Raw genomic sequence first — 13173 nt, 5'->3', positions numbered from 1 at the left:
GTGGTGGGGAGGGTGTGTATTCACATGTGTACATTTTTAACTAGGATGAATTTGCCATAGCTTTGGCTATTTTCATTGGCTTTGTTACTTTTCATTACTCACCAGCTCAGCTCTAGAACATGACCTGTAGAATTAAAAGAAATGAGGGGAAAAGTCATTTGATTTAGATGGGTTGTTTTCTCAATATGGAAAAGATGCTGCATCGAAAGCGAGATGCACTAAAATAAGTTTCTGACGTAGCAGATCTAAGAAAAGCACTGAACTGGGATCCGAAGTCTCCACACTAGGTTTCGCTCCATCACTCACTGCTTCATCTTTATGTCTTTTTATTTTTCTCTAAAAGGGAAGTGTTTTAGGAATTTTCTTTCTAACTGTAAAATGTTATGATTCTGATTCTCCCAATTTTATGGCTCTAATTCTCATTTGCATAGAAAGTGGAAAATGGCCTCAACTATAACAAAAAACAATTCAGTCATTTATTTGTTCTTTAATTTCCTCATTCATTTATTCAAAAATAGTTATTAAGTGAAACACTATTATAAAAATAGAAGAACTTTGTTTTAATATATGATTTTTAATAATGAAACATGGAAAACAGCACATTAGTACCTCTATAGAGTTCCACAGTTTGAAAGGGTGATATTTAATATAATATTTAAAATGAAAGCAAAGCACTTTGTTTGTAGGATATTTTGAAACAAATATAATGGAATCCCTCTGTAAAATGGCTTTTTGTGGCTTGGATTGGGAATTGCAACATTTCAAACCATGCCCCAAATCATAATGGCATTCAGTAAGAACTTACTACACTAGATGCTTTAGCTCCAGAATTATTGAATAGCTTAACCACTGATTCCAAGCAGAAAGCCCCTTCTCTATGAATTATCACATGTTTCTTCTTTTTCTAACAGATTCCAGAGGGGTGACTACCACATTGATGTCTGTATCAATGACTACCTGGATGTTTTCTGCCCTCACTATGAGGACTCCGTCCCAGAAGATAAGACTGAGCGCTACGTCCTCTACATGGTGAACTTTGATGGCTACAGTGCCTGCGACCACACTTCCAAAGGGTTCAAGAGATGGGAATGTAACCGGCCTCACTCTCCAAATGGGCCGCTGAAGTTCTCTGAAAAATTCCAGCTCTTCACTCCCTTTTCTCTAGGATTTGAATTCAGGCCAGGCCGAGAATATTTCTACATCTGTGAGTATACAGAGATTTATCATGTTGTAGGGCAGCTGCAAGAGCCCAGACTAATTTTTTACCCATGTTTCAGAGAATTGCAGAGAGCTGGACTCTGCATTACAGATGTCTCCTTGTAAATGCATACATCAGGATCCCTAGATACATTAGCTGGGAATTGAGAGCACAAATTAGATTAAAGACAGAGCGCCTCTCCCCCTATGAAATTACGTGTCAGCCTGTTCAGTGAACCACTGCTGACTTGTATTTCTTTTAAATGAAAATTGCCAGGACTTCTCCAAAGCTCAGGAAAAGAAAAAAAGATTCCTGAAAAAAAATTAAAGGAAATAATTAAATTTACATAGCTTGGAGTCACTGGATTTCTTATTCAGGTGTCAGCAATATCCTTTCGATCATCCACATTTTCAGTGGAGGAAGCCAAAACTCCTGGAAATGTCAGCATGCTGACGATAAATGCTCTCTTTGCACCAAGGAGAAAAGATAATTTTTAAGAGCAGCTCTGTCTTTAAACAGGAAAGAGTTGTGAAGAAGTGTCTGGAAGGGGTTCCAAGGGAACTGGTATGAGCGAGTTTCCCACCTGTGAGCATTGAGTGACTCTGTCCTGGGAGCTCTAAAACTTTCTCAGTAGACTTCTGTATTAATCAGAATCCCTGGCCTTATTTCTTCTCCATTATATACCCATCACTTCTTCAGACATCCTACTATCATATGTTATAGGTAAATGCTTCTCAAACGTCACTGTGCATAGCGTTATCTGGGGATCTTGTAATGCATTCTGACTCAGGAGGTCTAAGGCAGGGCCTGAAATTCTGGATGTATGAAGCTCCCAGATGCTGCTGCTGCTACTGAACTGTGGACCACACTTTGAGTAGCAAGATTATAGGTAATAGCTACTTTAAGCAGCTTGTTGTGTATCTGGACTTTAGTATTTATATTTAAACTATCTGGCCTTTTCCATGTATTTTCACTGTCAGCCAAAGAGGTTAAAAGTTTACTAGTTAAAAAATACATTTATTGGACAGCTTAATCTGAACTGAGAAATGTTGGGGGATGCAAGATGAAAAGATATTCCCTGTTCTTCGGAAGTGACCTTTTACTGGGGAGCAGACATGTAAATAGGCAATTAGAATATAAATCGACAATTGCTGATGATGAAGATAAATGCAGGGAGTAGTGAGAATATGGAGACAGTTGTGCCTCACCTGCTTGGAAGAATCAGGAAATGCAACCGCACGCAGTGGGTAGAGATCCAAGTTATACCACTCAGTATGTTTAGCATCGACTTTCACCCCAGCTTGCCAGACAAACAAGAACATTCTTTTTTTCTGACTCATTTTTTCAGTCCAAATGTGCCTACCCACTCACAACTCACACGGTTTGAGTCTATAGGGATTTCTAGCTCCTCTCTTTCTCCAGAAAACAGAATTTTATAAGTCAGATTTCACCATCACAATGATAACTCTCACTTATATTGGAATTGAATTTAAAAAGGAAATTGAACAGTACCAGTTTTATTATTTCAATACATATTTCAGTTATTAGTCATGAGAAAACATGCAAAAAGCCTTGATACTATCTCACATTTGATCCATAAAATAAGAAAAGGAATATTAAGTCCCACAGATGCAGGAAGCACTGGCATACACTGAATTCACACTTCTCAGGCAGCATGTTCTTGACTTTTGTTGCTTTTTTACTTTGTGAAAGAATCTCATTCAGCAAATGAGAAAAAGGAAAGAGGAGGACTTCACTTGTGGGACAGCAACTCATTAATTGTCTAACTGTAAAATACTGTACCAATTTAAGAGAAAATTCTTGCTAGTTTTGAAATTTTCTTAATGGCTTCTCAGATTAAAAAAACAACAACAAAAGCAAAAATAAAAAATGAATAGAGAGCACCAAGATGGGGAACATACCCACCAGCTAACTAGTTGATTGCCTGATTATTAAAAATTATAGAATTCATTCAGCTTCATAAGCAAGATGTTATTATTCAAATATACTCATAGCGCTTATGACTGGTTTTTCCTCATTTGTGGTTAAATTCAATATTTCACTAAAAATCATTATGTGACTTCTATAACATTCATTTAACGGAGTCATTTAACTGTCAAGGGCTTCCGTCAAAGTAATTGTTCCAAAATGCTTCAAAATATGAAGAGCTTTTCGCTGTTCAGCTGAGTTTAACTTGAATTACTTTTTTTAATGAAAGGTAAAATAGCACAAAATTAGCAGCAAAAAGATGTTCATTTACAAGAAGCACAGTGACCTAGTGTTCAGTTAAATTGAATTTTCAGCCATGTTTTCTACCCGCAAAGGCATCCTTCCCTGTCTTTTTAGTAATGAAAGGGTTTCCTCTCTTCCACCACTGCAGTCAGGAGCAGCAGAGCTAACATGGTTGTCTTACAGACGTTTAATGTGCTGTGGTCATAATTAAACTAAAGGATTCTTAGGGGAGAATTGGCCCTCAGTTGAATTTTCCTCTTCCCTAATGTGCGTGGAATGAACAAGATGATTGGGAAATAGCTATTTTCACACTTACTACGTTACAAGAAACTCTATTGCTGATCTCAGAAACAAGCTTCACTGCCCACCAGTCAATTTCACAGAATGTTCTTGCTAGGACAGGAGTACATCTTAGCTCCTCATAGCCTTAAAATCTCTTCTAATTTTTCCTAGAAAAAAGAAAGCTGGCTGGGTATGGTGGCTCACACCTGTAATCCCAGCACTTTGGGAGGCCCAGGTGGGTAGATCACGAGGTCAGGAGTTCAAGAGCAGCCGGCCAAGATGGTGAAACCCCATCTCTACTAAAAAAAAAAAAAAAAAAAAAAATACAAAAATTAGCTGGGCACGGTGGCAGGAGCCTGTAATCCCAGCTACTTGGGAGGCTGAGGCAGGAGAATCGTTAGAACCAGGGTGGCAGAGGTTGCAGCGAGCAAGATTGAGCCACTGCGCTTCAGCCTGGGCGACAGAGTGAGACTCTGTCTCAAAAAATAAAAAAATTAAAAAAAAAATGGAAAGAAAAAAGAAAACTAACATCCCGCTCTATGGTACTAGGAGTAGACTTAAGACTTAAGTATAGTGGAAACTGTGGAGTGCCAAAATTCAGATACAAACACAGATTTGGAGGAAGGGGAGAAAAGGATTTCATAACAAGCTATTCACCTCGTTACTCAGAGAGAACACGAGTCAGAGGATTCTTATCAACATTTGCCTTATCCTCAACCAGATTTCTTTCTTTCTTAATGTCTTTGAGTTTTATAAAATTAAGAAAATGTGGTAGTTGAAAATATCCTAAACGAAGCTTCCAATTTACTTTAAAAATAAAACATCCTTTGCAGTTCTAGTCCCTTTATTTTAACTCCCAAGAATAACTCTATGCTATATTCTCCTTTTCTTGGGAACAGATAGTATATTAAGTTGTTATAATTGCTGATTATTGCTAAGGTAGACTGGGGCCATCTCTGGATCTGATAAATACTGTTTTAAATCTACAGGAGTTATTTTGGTAAGAGATTGGCATACTAAAGTAATTACAGAAAGTTGGTGGTATTTATATCAATGATAGATTTGCAGAACTGCCAGTCAATTGATTAAGGCAATAGTTGTTTATATAGACTTCCTAAAGGAAACAGTAATTTTTAAAAAATTCAAAAATTCACATTTTAGCTGGATATGATAGCACATGCCTGTAGTCCCAGCTGTTGGGGAGGCTGAGGTAGGAGGATTGTTTGATTCAGGAATTAGTAAGTTTTAATGAGAGATCTATAATAAAGAAGACAGTCGTCATTTTCTGAAAATGATACTAAAAGACAGAGAATTTTTCCAGCATTTGTTATATCTGAGTTATTACTGGGACATTCTGTGTTACTATGGGCATCATTTTAAAATCTATAGTATGTAGATGCTTAAATGTATGTGGTTAACTGCTAATTCTCAGCTTTACGTATTTAGATTGAAAGTTTGCAGTCTTAAGCCATTAGGCAATTTTGATATGTACTGTATAATTTTTAAAGAAAGTAACCTAACTTCCTAAGAACTATCTTATTAAAATGATCAAGATCAGCTTCAGAAATCATTCGATTGTACAATACAGTTATTGACTAACCTTTTAAGAGTATCTTCAGTAAAACTAATAAAACAGAACTAATTTGAATAAAGTCCTCATTTAACAATTCGATGTTTCAAAACCTTATTTGCATGTGAGTTGTTTAGAATTTAGAGTACAGTTTTTTTATAGAAGTGCAAGTTTTCCATAATATGGAGAATCTGCTTAGCCATAATCTTGATGAAAAGCTATATGTTTCAATGAAAAATTGTAGAAAACAGCATCTATAAGAGTTACTCAGCAAATATTTATTGCATGGATAAATGCTATAATAAGCCACATATGGCAAAAAAACAATTTTTTAAATTTCTAATTTTTTTTTAGAAAAGCAGATAAATTACAGGGCACAAGTTTTACAGCACTCTCTGCAGCAGTTCCCTAGTATTTTAGTACTTTAAAAAATAATATGCTAGGAATGCATAACATCAAAGCAGAGAGTGGAACATGGTTGTTGTTGTTTTTGGTTTTTTGTTTTTTTTTTTTTTGAAAACACAGACTCTGGTAAGTGTAGCTTTTGGTCTGAATCCTCTTTCTGTGCTCTCACTAGCTGTGTGACCTTGGGCAATGAATGTACATAACCTCATTGAGCTTCACTTCCTTCCTCTGTAAAATGGGTATAATAATCACAGCTCTTTTCTGATTTTTGAGTCTCAATTGATGAAATATTGTTTAAGGAACCAGTTGACTGCTAAAATAATAACTTCAGTAATCCAAATCCAAAAAGTTTTGCATTTTTTGAAAAATTAAGGCAACTTAAATATCCCAGATTGATATTTTAGTTCAGTAAAAAATTTCATAAATGCATAAAGATTAAGTTTTAAGACTATTTCCTATATTCTTAAGGAGCATTATGCTAGGATTATTATGCCTAAGGAATTCTTCATTCCTTTTGATGTCTGGTTTTTCAGTGCCTTTCTTTAGTCGTCTACATTAAGAATTGTTTTGCTCTGGACAGTTCACACCAATCACCTTTTTTACATAGTTTTTCGTATTGAAATAGAAGAATGTCAAAATGGCACAATTATCAAAGCAGGAGGTAATCTTTTTCACTATTCACTGTCTTTTATTCTTGCAGGGGAAATGACTTGTAAGTACAATGTACTTTCTTACAATGAAAAACTCAATATTTGCTTCAGTGTGTGTGTGCATGTTACTTTTGTTATTGAAAAATGTTTTTGATTACTGAAGTCTTATTTTAGCATTATTTACTGTAGCATCAACTTCGCTAAGATTGAAGAGGTTTATAACTGAAATGTTCTGTAGAACTGTGGTCAAATACTAGTGCACCTCTAGTTTTTCAAGCATGTGTACTAGCACATGGTATTTTAAGACACACTTGTATTAATACAGAAAAGTGGAAAGGCAGTGTTGGGAAACTGACAAATTTTAACGTTTTCTAAAGTGGAAAAGTGGGGTGGGGGGAGGGGGAGGTATAGCATTAGGAGATATACCTACTGTAAATGACGAGTTAATGGGTGCAGCACACCAACATGGCACATGTATACATATGTAACAAGCCTACATATCGTGCACATGTAACCTAGAACTTAAAGTATAATAAAAAAATTTAAAGAAGAATAAAGATGGCACAAAAATCAAATAGTAAGTACCCAGATATAGATGCAGAGTACATCTTAGTCACCAAAAACTATTTAGTTTTTCTTTTTAAGTTTTATTTTGAAAATAGAATGGAGCAATTTTTCTCCACTGGAAAGCTAGCATATTTTTTAAGGATTATATCGGGTCTCTATTTGAAAATAGTCCTTCTATTCGCTTTGTATACTCCCACAGGTCTTTAGTGAAGCTTCAATAATGCACCTTTTTATTTAAAGAATGAGTTTAGGGAATTGTGTCTGTTTCAAGTTGTCCCTAGTCATTATTTAGGAAAGCATGAATGAATTTCAAGGGCTCTTAAATGAAGGTTAAATAAAGAACATGAAAGAGGATATTTAGGGACTTGTGGAAATTATTCTGTTAATTGTAATTTCCTCTTATGAAAACAGTTGTTTACTGCCAGGTGCCCTCTTAACTTTCTGAGCAAGCATGCACAACATTAGCTCAGGTGCTGCTGGAGCTAGACCTGTCCCTCTGCCTTCTGGTAATGGCTTCGCCCAGCACGCTTCACATAGTTTGAGTGAAATCAAAGGTGGAGGAGGCAATTCATAGGAACACAGGGTATTGAAAAGTATTTTTAAATTTGTTGGCAATATTATTTGATGAAGTAGCATTGATTTTAAAAGGAAATGCATGCCCTGTTAAGTGACTAAAGGTTGAGTCTAGTTTAACTACTCTTTAAAAAGAATCAGAGAAATTAGTGCCAGGTCTGTGAAAAAGGAAAGTGAAGCACATATCACTGCTTAACAGATTTTGACATTGGGACCATCTTGAAAGTTTGCAAAGGGAGCCTTAAAACTTACTGAATAATCGGGACTTGATGGAAATTCATGGTATAAAGCCATAAGAAACTGAAGACTCCTAAGTACCCTTCCCATTGTCTGAATTTTTCAAAGACTGTGACACTCAGATAAGAAGTTCAAAACCAAAATAATTTTTATTTGTACTCCTTTTAAGAATTCAGAATGCTATTATAAGACAGAGGAAGCATGTAGAGTTCTGACCTCCTAAGGAAAAATGAGGAATTATGTCACCTTTTGCTTCCTTTACCCCACTGAGACTAAATGGTGAAATGGAAACAAATTAAAGGATTGTTCTTTTTATCCCTAAATGTCAAATGTGGCTGCATCTCCTAAAGAAATAATGCACCTGATTAATTGTGTAATTTCACAGGGAAGCAGTAATTCTCAGCCTTATAAACATGTAATGTACTAATTTGGTTTCAGAGTTAACTGAAACAGTTTAATGAACTGCTGTATCACGTGTATGTACAGTGTTACATAGAGCAGATGCCAGGAAAAAAGGAAATAACACACCAGTGACACTTGGAATAGCAGTGTTTATACTTCATTGACTTTGGGTTGTCAGCATGCTATTCTCTGTGTTTCCCTTAGTAACTTATTAAGGCAACTGAATTTCAGTGTGATGATGTCTGAGTGTCATTTCTTGTAAATTACACAAGCATGCACACACCAAATGCATAGTCAATCTTTGGGAAAAAAATAATACTTTCTAGAATAGACGACCAAAATATTATCCGCAAGATATACACACAGAGTGAAAGGTTACTCTCTGAACCTCGTGCATGCTGGAAGAACAGCATTTGGGCCTTTCATCAGAAGAAATACTATTTCTACAGACTTTCCCACTCATCTATTCTTGGTCTATTTTCACCGAATGGTCGTGTAACTCTTGGTTTGAAAGTTGTCATACAGCCTCACAGCAGGCTTATATTATCTACAGAGTTCTTTATGAGGAAATATAAATCACCACAAATGAGACTTTTCACAGCCAGAGATATGTAGAAATTTGTGTCAGTGCTTTGCTGGCTTGCTAAAAAATATCTCTAGGCTCCGAAGCCCTCACAACTCATCCTTGCTCCCTACCCTTTTGGGAAGCAATTCTCAAAACTTGAGATTTATGGTCCAGAGAGCTGATAGTGGCTATAAAGTTTTCTATTTTCTCGTTTCTTTAATATTAATGCAGAGAATGAGGCATTATCATTCATTATTTTAGTTCATGAGTATCCTGTGGGCTTGAAATATGGTTTCTGGGGATATGGCTTACCTCTGTTTAATAGGGGAAATATGTGGACTTTGGCAACAGGCTTTTTTTCCATCGAATATTTTAAGTCAGATTGTATAAAATCCACATTAGGAACAGAACTTTAATATATATGCTATGTATGGGTTTGGTTTTAAAGTTTAAAGCTTCACAAAAAAATTAATTCATTCTGAGCGAGCCTCAAAAGTAAAATATCATGAATTGGAGAACAGCCAGTCTATTATTGTTGGAAATTGGAATGATAATATCTTTTCATTTTACTATTTTTAGAGATATACAGTATTTCCAACTAGCTTTATCTACATTAATGTTAACTAAGTTTTAGTTTTTAGTTAGCATTCCCTTTTGCATGTAAACCCATAAAAACAAATAACATGTGCTCTGAATCATTTTTAAGAAGAATGTATATTATTTTTAACTTGCCCAGTTTTTAGTACCTCTAATATCAGGCTTCTAATGTAAATTTGCTTTGCCTGAATTTTTTTTAAAGACATTTTTAAAAGTTCATTTTCTCCTACAGTAAATTGTTACAAATTCTGACTAAAATCTGAATTAAGTTTTACTGTATGTTTTGCTTTAACGGTTTCTATTGGTCCTCAACCTTGATTTCAGAAATACTTGCTTCATTTTAGGTGGAATTTTTAACGGGCAAATCTAAGTAAGCAAGGAGAATAAATTAGAGGCTAAAAATGTGAACAGGGAAATGTTTTACTTTTAATATATTGCTTAGAGATCTTACTATATACAGTGGGGGCAGTTCAGTCAGTTTTGAAGCAATATGATGAATACTGCAACGATTTAAGTGAAGTTTAGTTCAGCCTTTTGCTAAAAGTTTACTCATGCTTTGACTAATAACTCCTCCCATAACACTTGTTCTGATAGTCGTAATTAGAGTGATTTATCATGTATTGCAGGTACTATGTGGCAGGCACTGTACCTAGCCCTGTATCTGTTTTAAATTGTTGAATCCTCATCTGTGAGGCCGGTACTGTCATTATCTATCATGTAGATGAGGAAACTGAGGCTCAGAGAGGTAAGTGACTTGCCTGAGATCATGTAGTTAGTACTAGGGTCAGGATTTGAACCCATGCAGTTTGACCCCAAGCCTAGAGTCTTTATTCACTTATTTCATAATAAATATTTTAAAAGAAGTTAAAAGGAGACAGATTTAAAGCATCAGTGGCAAGTCGTTATCGAAGTTCTACCTTCACCTTGGAACTTAGGAAGACCCTGTTCTCAAGACAGCTAATGTGAAATGTATAGGGGAATTTCATGTCAACTTATTCCTGAAATTCACATACTAGGAAGTAAATGGGTTTATAGAACAAAGCAGAGTACTATTGAATGGTTTGTGGGGTCAGACATGATGACATAATGAAATGTGTCATTCACCATTCCTGTTTCAATTGTGATGAAGGCTTTTAATGATTAGCAAGAGTATTGAAAGTATATGTCTCTTCAGTACCCTGAGTCATTTTTCAGAGGTTAAATTTCATTAACAGAATCAATAGCACAGTGTAGGCATTGGTGGATATATTGCAAAGCCTGGTAAACAACTGTCTCAACATTGCAGCTTGTTAACATGGTGCGCCACGCCGGGGATTCCTTACCTTATCTAGCCTTAAGCAGCACAGCAGCTGCAAATTATTGTTTCACTTATTGTAATTAGATACACTTGCTGTTGCTATTGTTATTTAAAATCCACCAGTTTTTCACAGACTTGCAGTTACTATACATCTTTGCACAAGAAAGATGAGTAGAGCTCCCATAAGGGGAAAGACACTTTGAGAATGTATAATATTTGAAATCCTTTTGAATGAAGTTCAGAAATTGTAGCAGCCATGTACAGCACCCAGATTTTACACAGAAGGGGTCTTGGCACTGGTTCATGAGGGTGATTACCAGAGTTCGGGAGCCCACCCAGCAGCCCTCCAAAAAACAAGCTTCACACCGCTTACATGGATTTCTTCTCTTACCGGCCTCCCCTCTCCTGATAAGGAATCAGAACAGCATAAACTCAGGAATCAATGAAAAGACAGGTCTGAATAGAATGGAGAGTATTTGGAAAATAAAACCCAGATAGATTGTGTCAGGTTATGAAGGGCCATTAATTCTGGTCTGAAGAGTTTTGAACATATGTAACAGGCAATAGGGAGAAGTAGTATATTCTTAAAGAGGAAACTGATTTGAGGCTTATCATACAAATACATTGAAATCATGTGTTTTATGACTAGGTGCTTGCTGGGTATATATTAATAGCTAGCATGTAGTAAGCACTTATCCATTCCATATGTTTATATATATATTATCTCATCCATACTTTATCACAGGTATGTGTTAGGCACTGTTATTTTTCCGATTTTACAGATGAGAAAAACTGAAATGCAAACGGGTCAAATCACTTGTTTAGAATCACACTGTTCATGTACAGTTGAGTCCAGATTTGAGCAAAGGCATTCTGACTTCAAAGTTCGTGCCCTTAGCTCTTATCCACGTGTGAAAAGCAATGTTCAAAAGCTTATTCTATAAATAGTACTGGTACTTATGCAGAAATGATTCTAATCTCAGAGAGATTAATATCCTTTACTTGAGTTTCTCTTTTTTTTTTTTTTTGATTGCCTTTAGTTCCTTTGCAATAGGTTTAGAGATTTTTGCATAAGTTTTTATATTTATATTAAGTGGAATTCCTAAATCAATAACATTTGCTAGATTATTAGTTTAATCAAATAACAGAATTTCTGACCTTTAGATACAATGGGTTAGTTTATTATTAAAGTACATTTTAGAAGATTTATTGTGGCAATTTTGTGAAATATTTGTATTCAAAATGCTATAAAAGCCCTTTATTAAACTCTACTTGGGCTATTGTACTTGTGCATCGTTATATTTGTAGAAAATCTACAGTGGCTATAGAAGGACACACTTCAGTATTACATATTATTTTCTTATTAGTTAAGCAGTTCATCATGCTTACTGAGCTATGTTTACCTAGAGGGCCAATGTAGGGGACACTGTGGAGAAAGTATTTGATATGATTTTTGTCCTCTAGGAGCTCACAATCCAGTGTGGGAAAAATATATTCATGAAAATAACAGCAAAAAGAGAAATAAAGTGAATTACCAGATTAGCACATTCCATAAAAGAGAGAGAGAGAAGACTATTTCAGGAGGAAGGGATCAGTTAAAGATTTTAACTGAGGAAAGGATCAGTTAAAAATCATGCTGATTTGAGGGACAAGGTGGAATTTAAATCTCAGGGCTTAAGACGCTATCCCAAATTTAGTGATATACGGGCAGAGGATAGGTAAAAAGGCAAATTCTTGGAACCTACTTCCATAAAGTTTGATTCATTCAATTTTATGAGGTTGCAATGTAGGAATTTATTTTTAATAAGCCCTCCAGCTGTTTTTCCTGTAAGTTGTACCACAGTTCGGGAACACTGGTGTAAAGTAGAAATAGATGGTCTGAATTCAAGACTTGAAAGAAGTGGGTACTAGAGGATTTGATTAAGTGGAAGGGTCATGTCAACAGTACCATCAGCCTTGAGAAATGGCGGTCTATGTGATGTGAAGGTTGGTATAATCCAGGGAGCTCTGGTTAAGGAGAGACTAAGTCTAAGATAAAGACTAAAATAGACTAAGATTCTGGGAGTCATCTAATTCACAATGGTCATAACAAATCCTTCCTTCTGCCTGACCAAGTAAATTGTCTCTCATTGCTTTAGCCATAAATTAGACACAATTTGACCTTGCAGATGCAAACAAAAACCGTAGAACCCTTTAGAGTTTTTGTATTTTTTGTACAATTAAAATTTTTTATCATAAAATAGATTTCTTTTTCAAAGTGGTAAGCTGTGTTAGGATAAGAATCAGAAAGCCACATAAAAATAGAAAACAGGCAAGGTATCAAGTGATAAGAAATATTCATTTTGGACCAACAGTTTAGAAGGAAAATGTGTACCTGGAGAGAAAGAAAAGAATAATGAATAGTTCCTGTAATATTCTATTTATGTAACATGAGGTTTTTGGAAGGTACACTGAAGAAGTCAGTGCCTATTGTCTGTGACCTTTTGTGCTTGTCAGTTTGTTTTGCTCTCCCTGATGTCAGTTAGAGTCTGATGAAAACGGAATCAATTTAAATGGAGCAATGATTTGGTTATGTTAAAGGTCAACAGTGATCTGTAC

General features: G+C 35.5%; 1 protein-coding gene across 1 annotated transcript in view; it reads left to right on the top strand.

Annotated features, from left to right (window-relative positions):
• Positions 1–13173, top strand: part of EFNA5 (ephrin A5) — a 294637-nt gene that overhangs the window by 244512 nt on the left and 36952 nt on the right. The window contains exon 2 of the mRNA XM_023212250.2: positions 912–1204. Within this exon, the coding sequence (XP_023068018.1) occupies positions 912–1204 (293 nt within the window). The remainder of the gene's footprint in view (positions 1–911; positions 1205–13173) is intronic.

Source organism: Piliocolobus tephrosceles, chromosome 4 (genome assembly GCF_002776525.5).
Source record: "Piliocolobus tephrosceles isolate RC106 chromosome 4, ASM277652v3, whole genome shotgun sequence".
In the NCBI taxonomy this organism is placed as follows: domain Eukaryota; kingdom Metazoa; phylum Chordata; class Mammalia; order Primates; family Cercopithecidae; genus Piliocolobus; species Piliocolobus tephrosceles.
The sequence above is the reverse complement of the archived record's forward strand: the minus strand, read 5'-3'. Positions and strand labels throughout refer to the sequence as shown.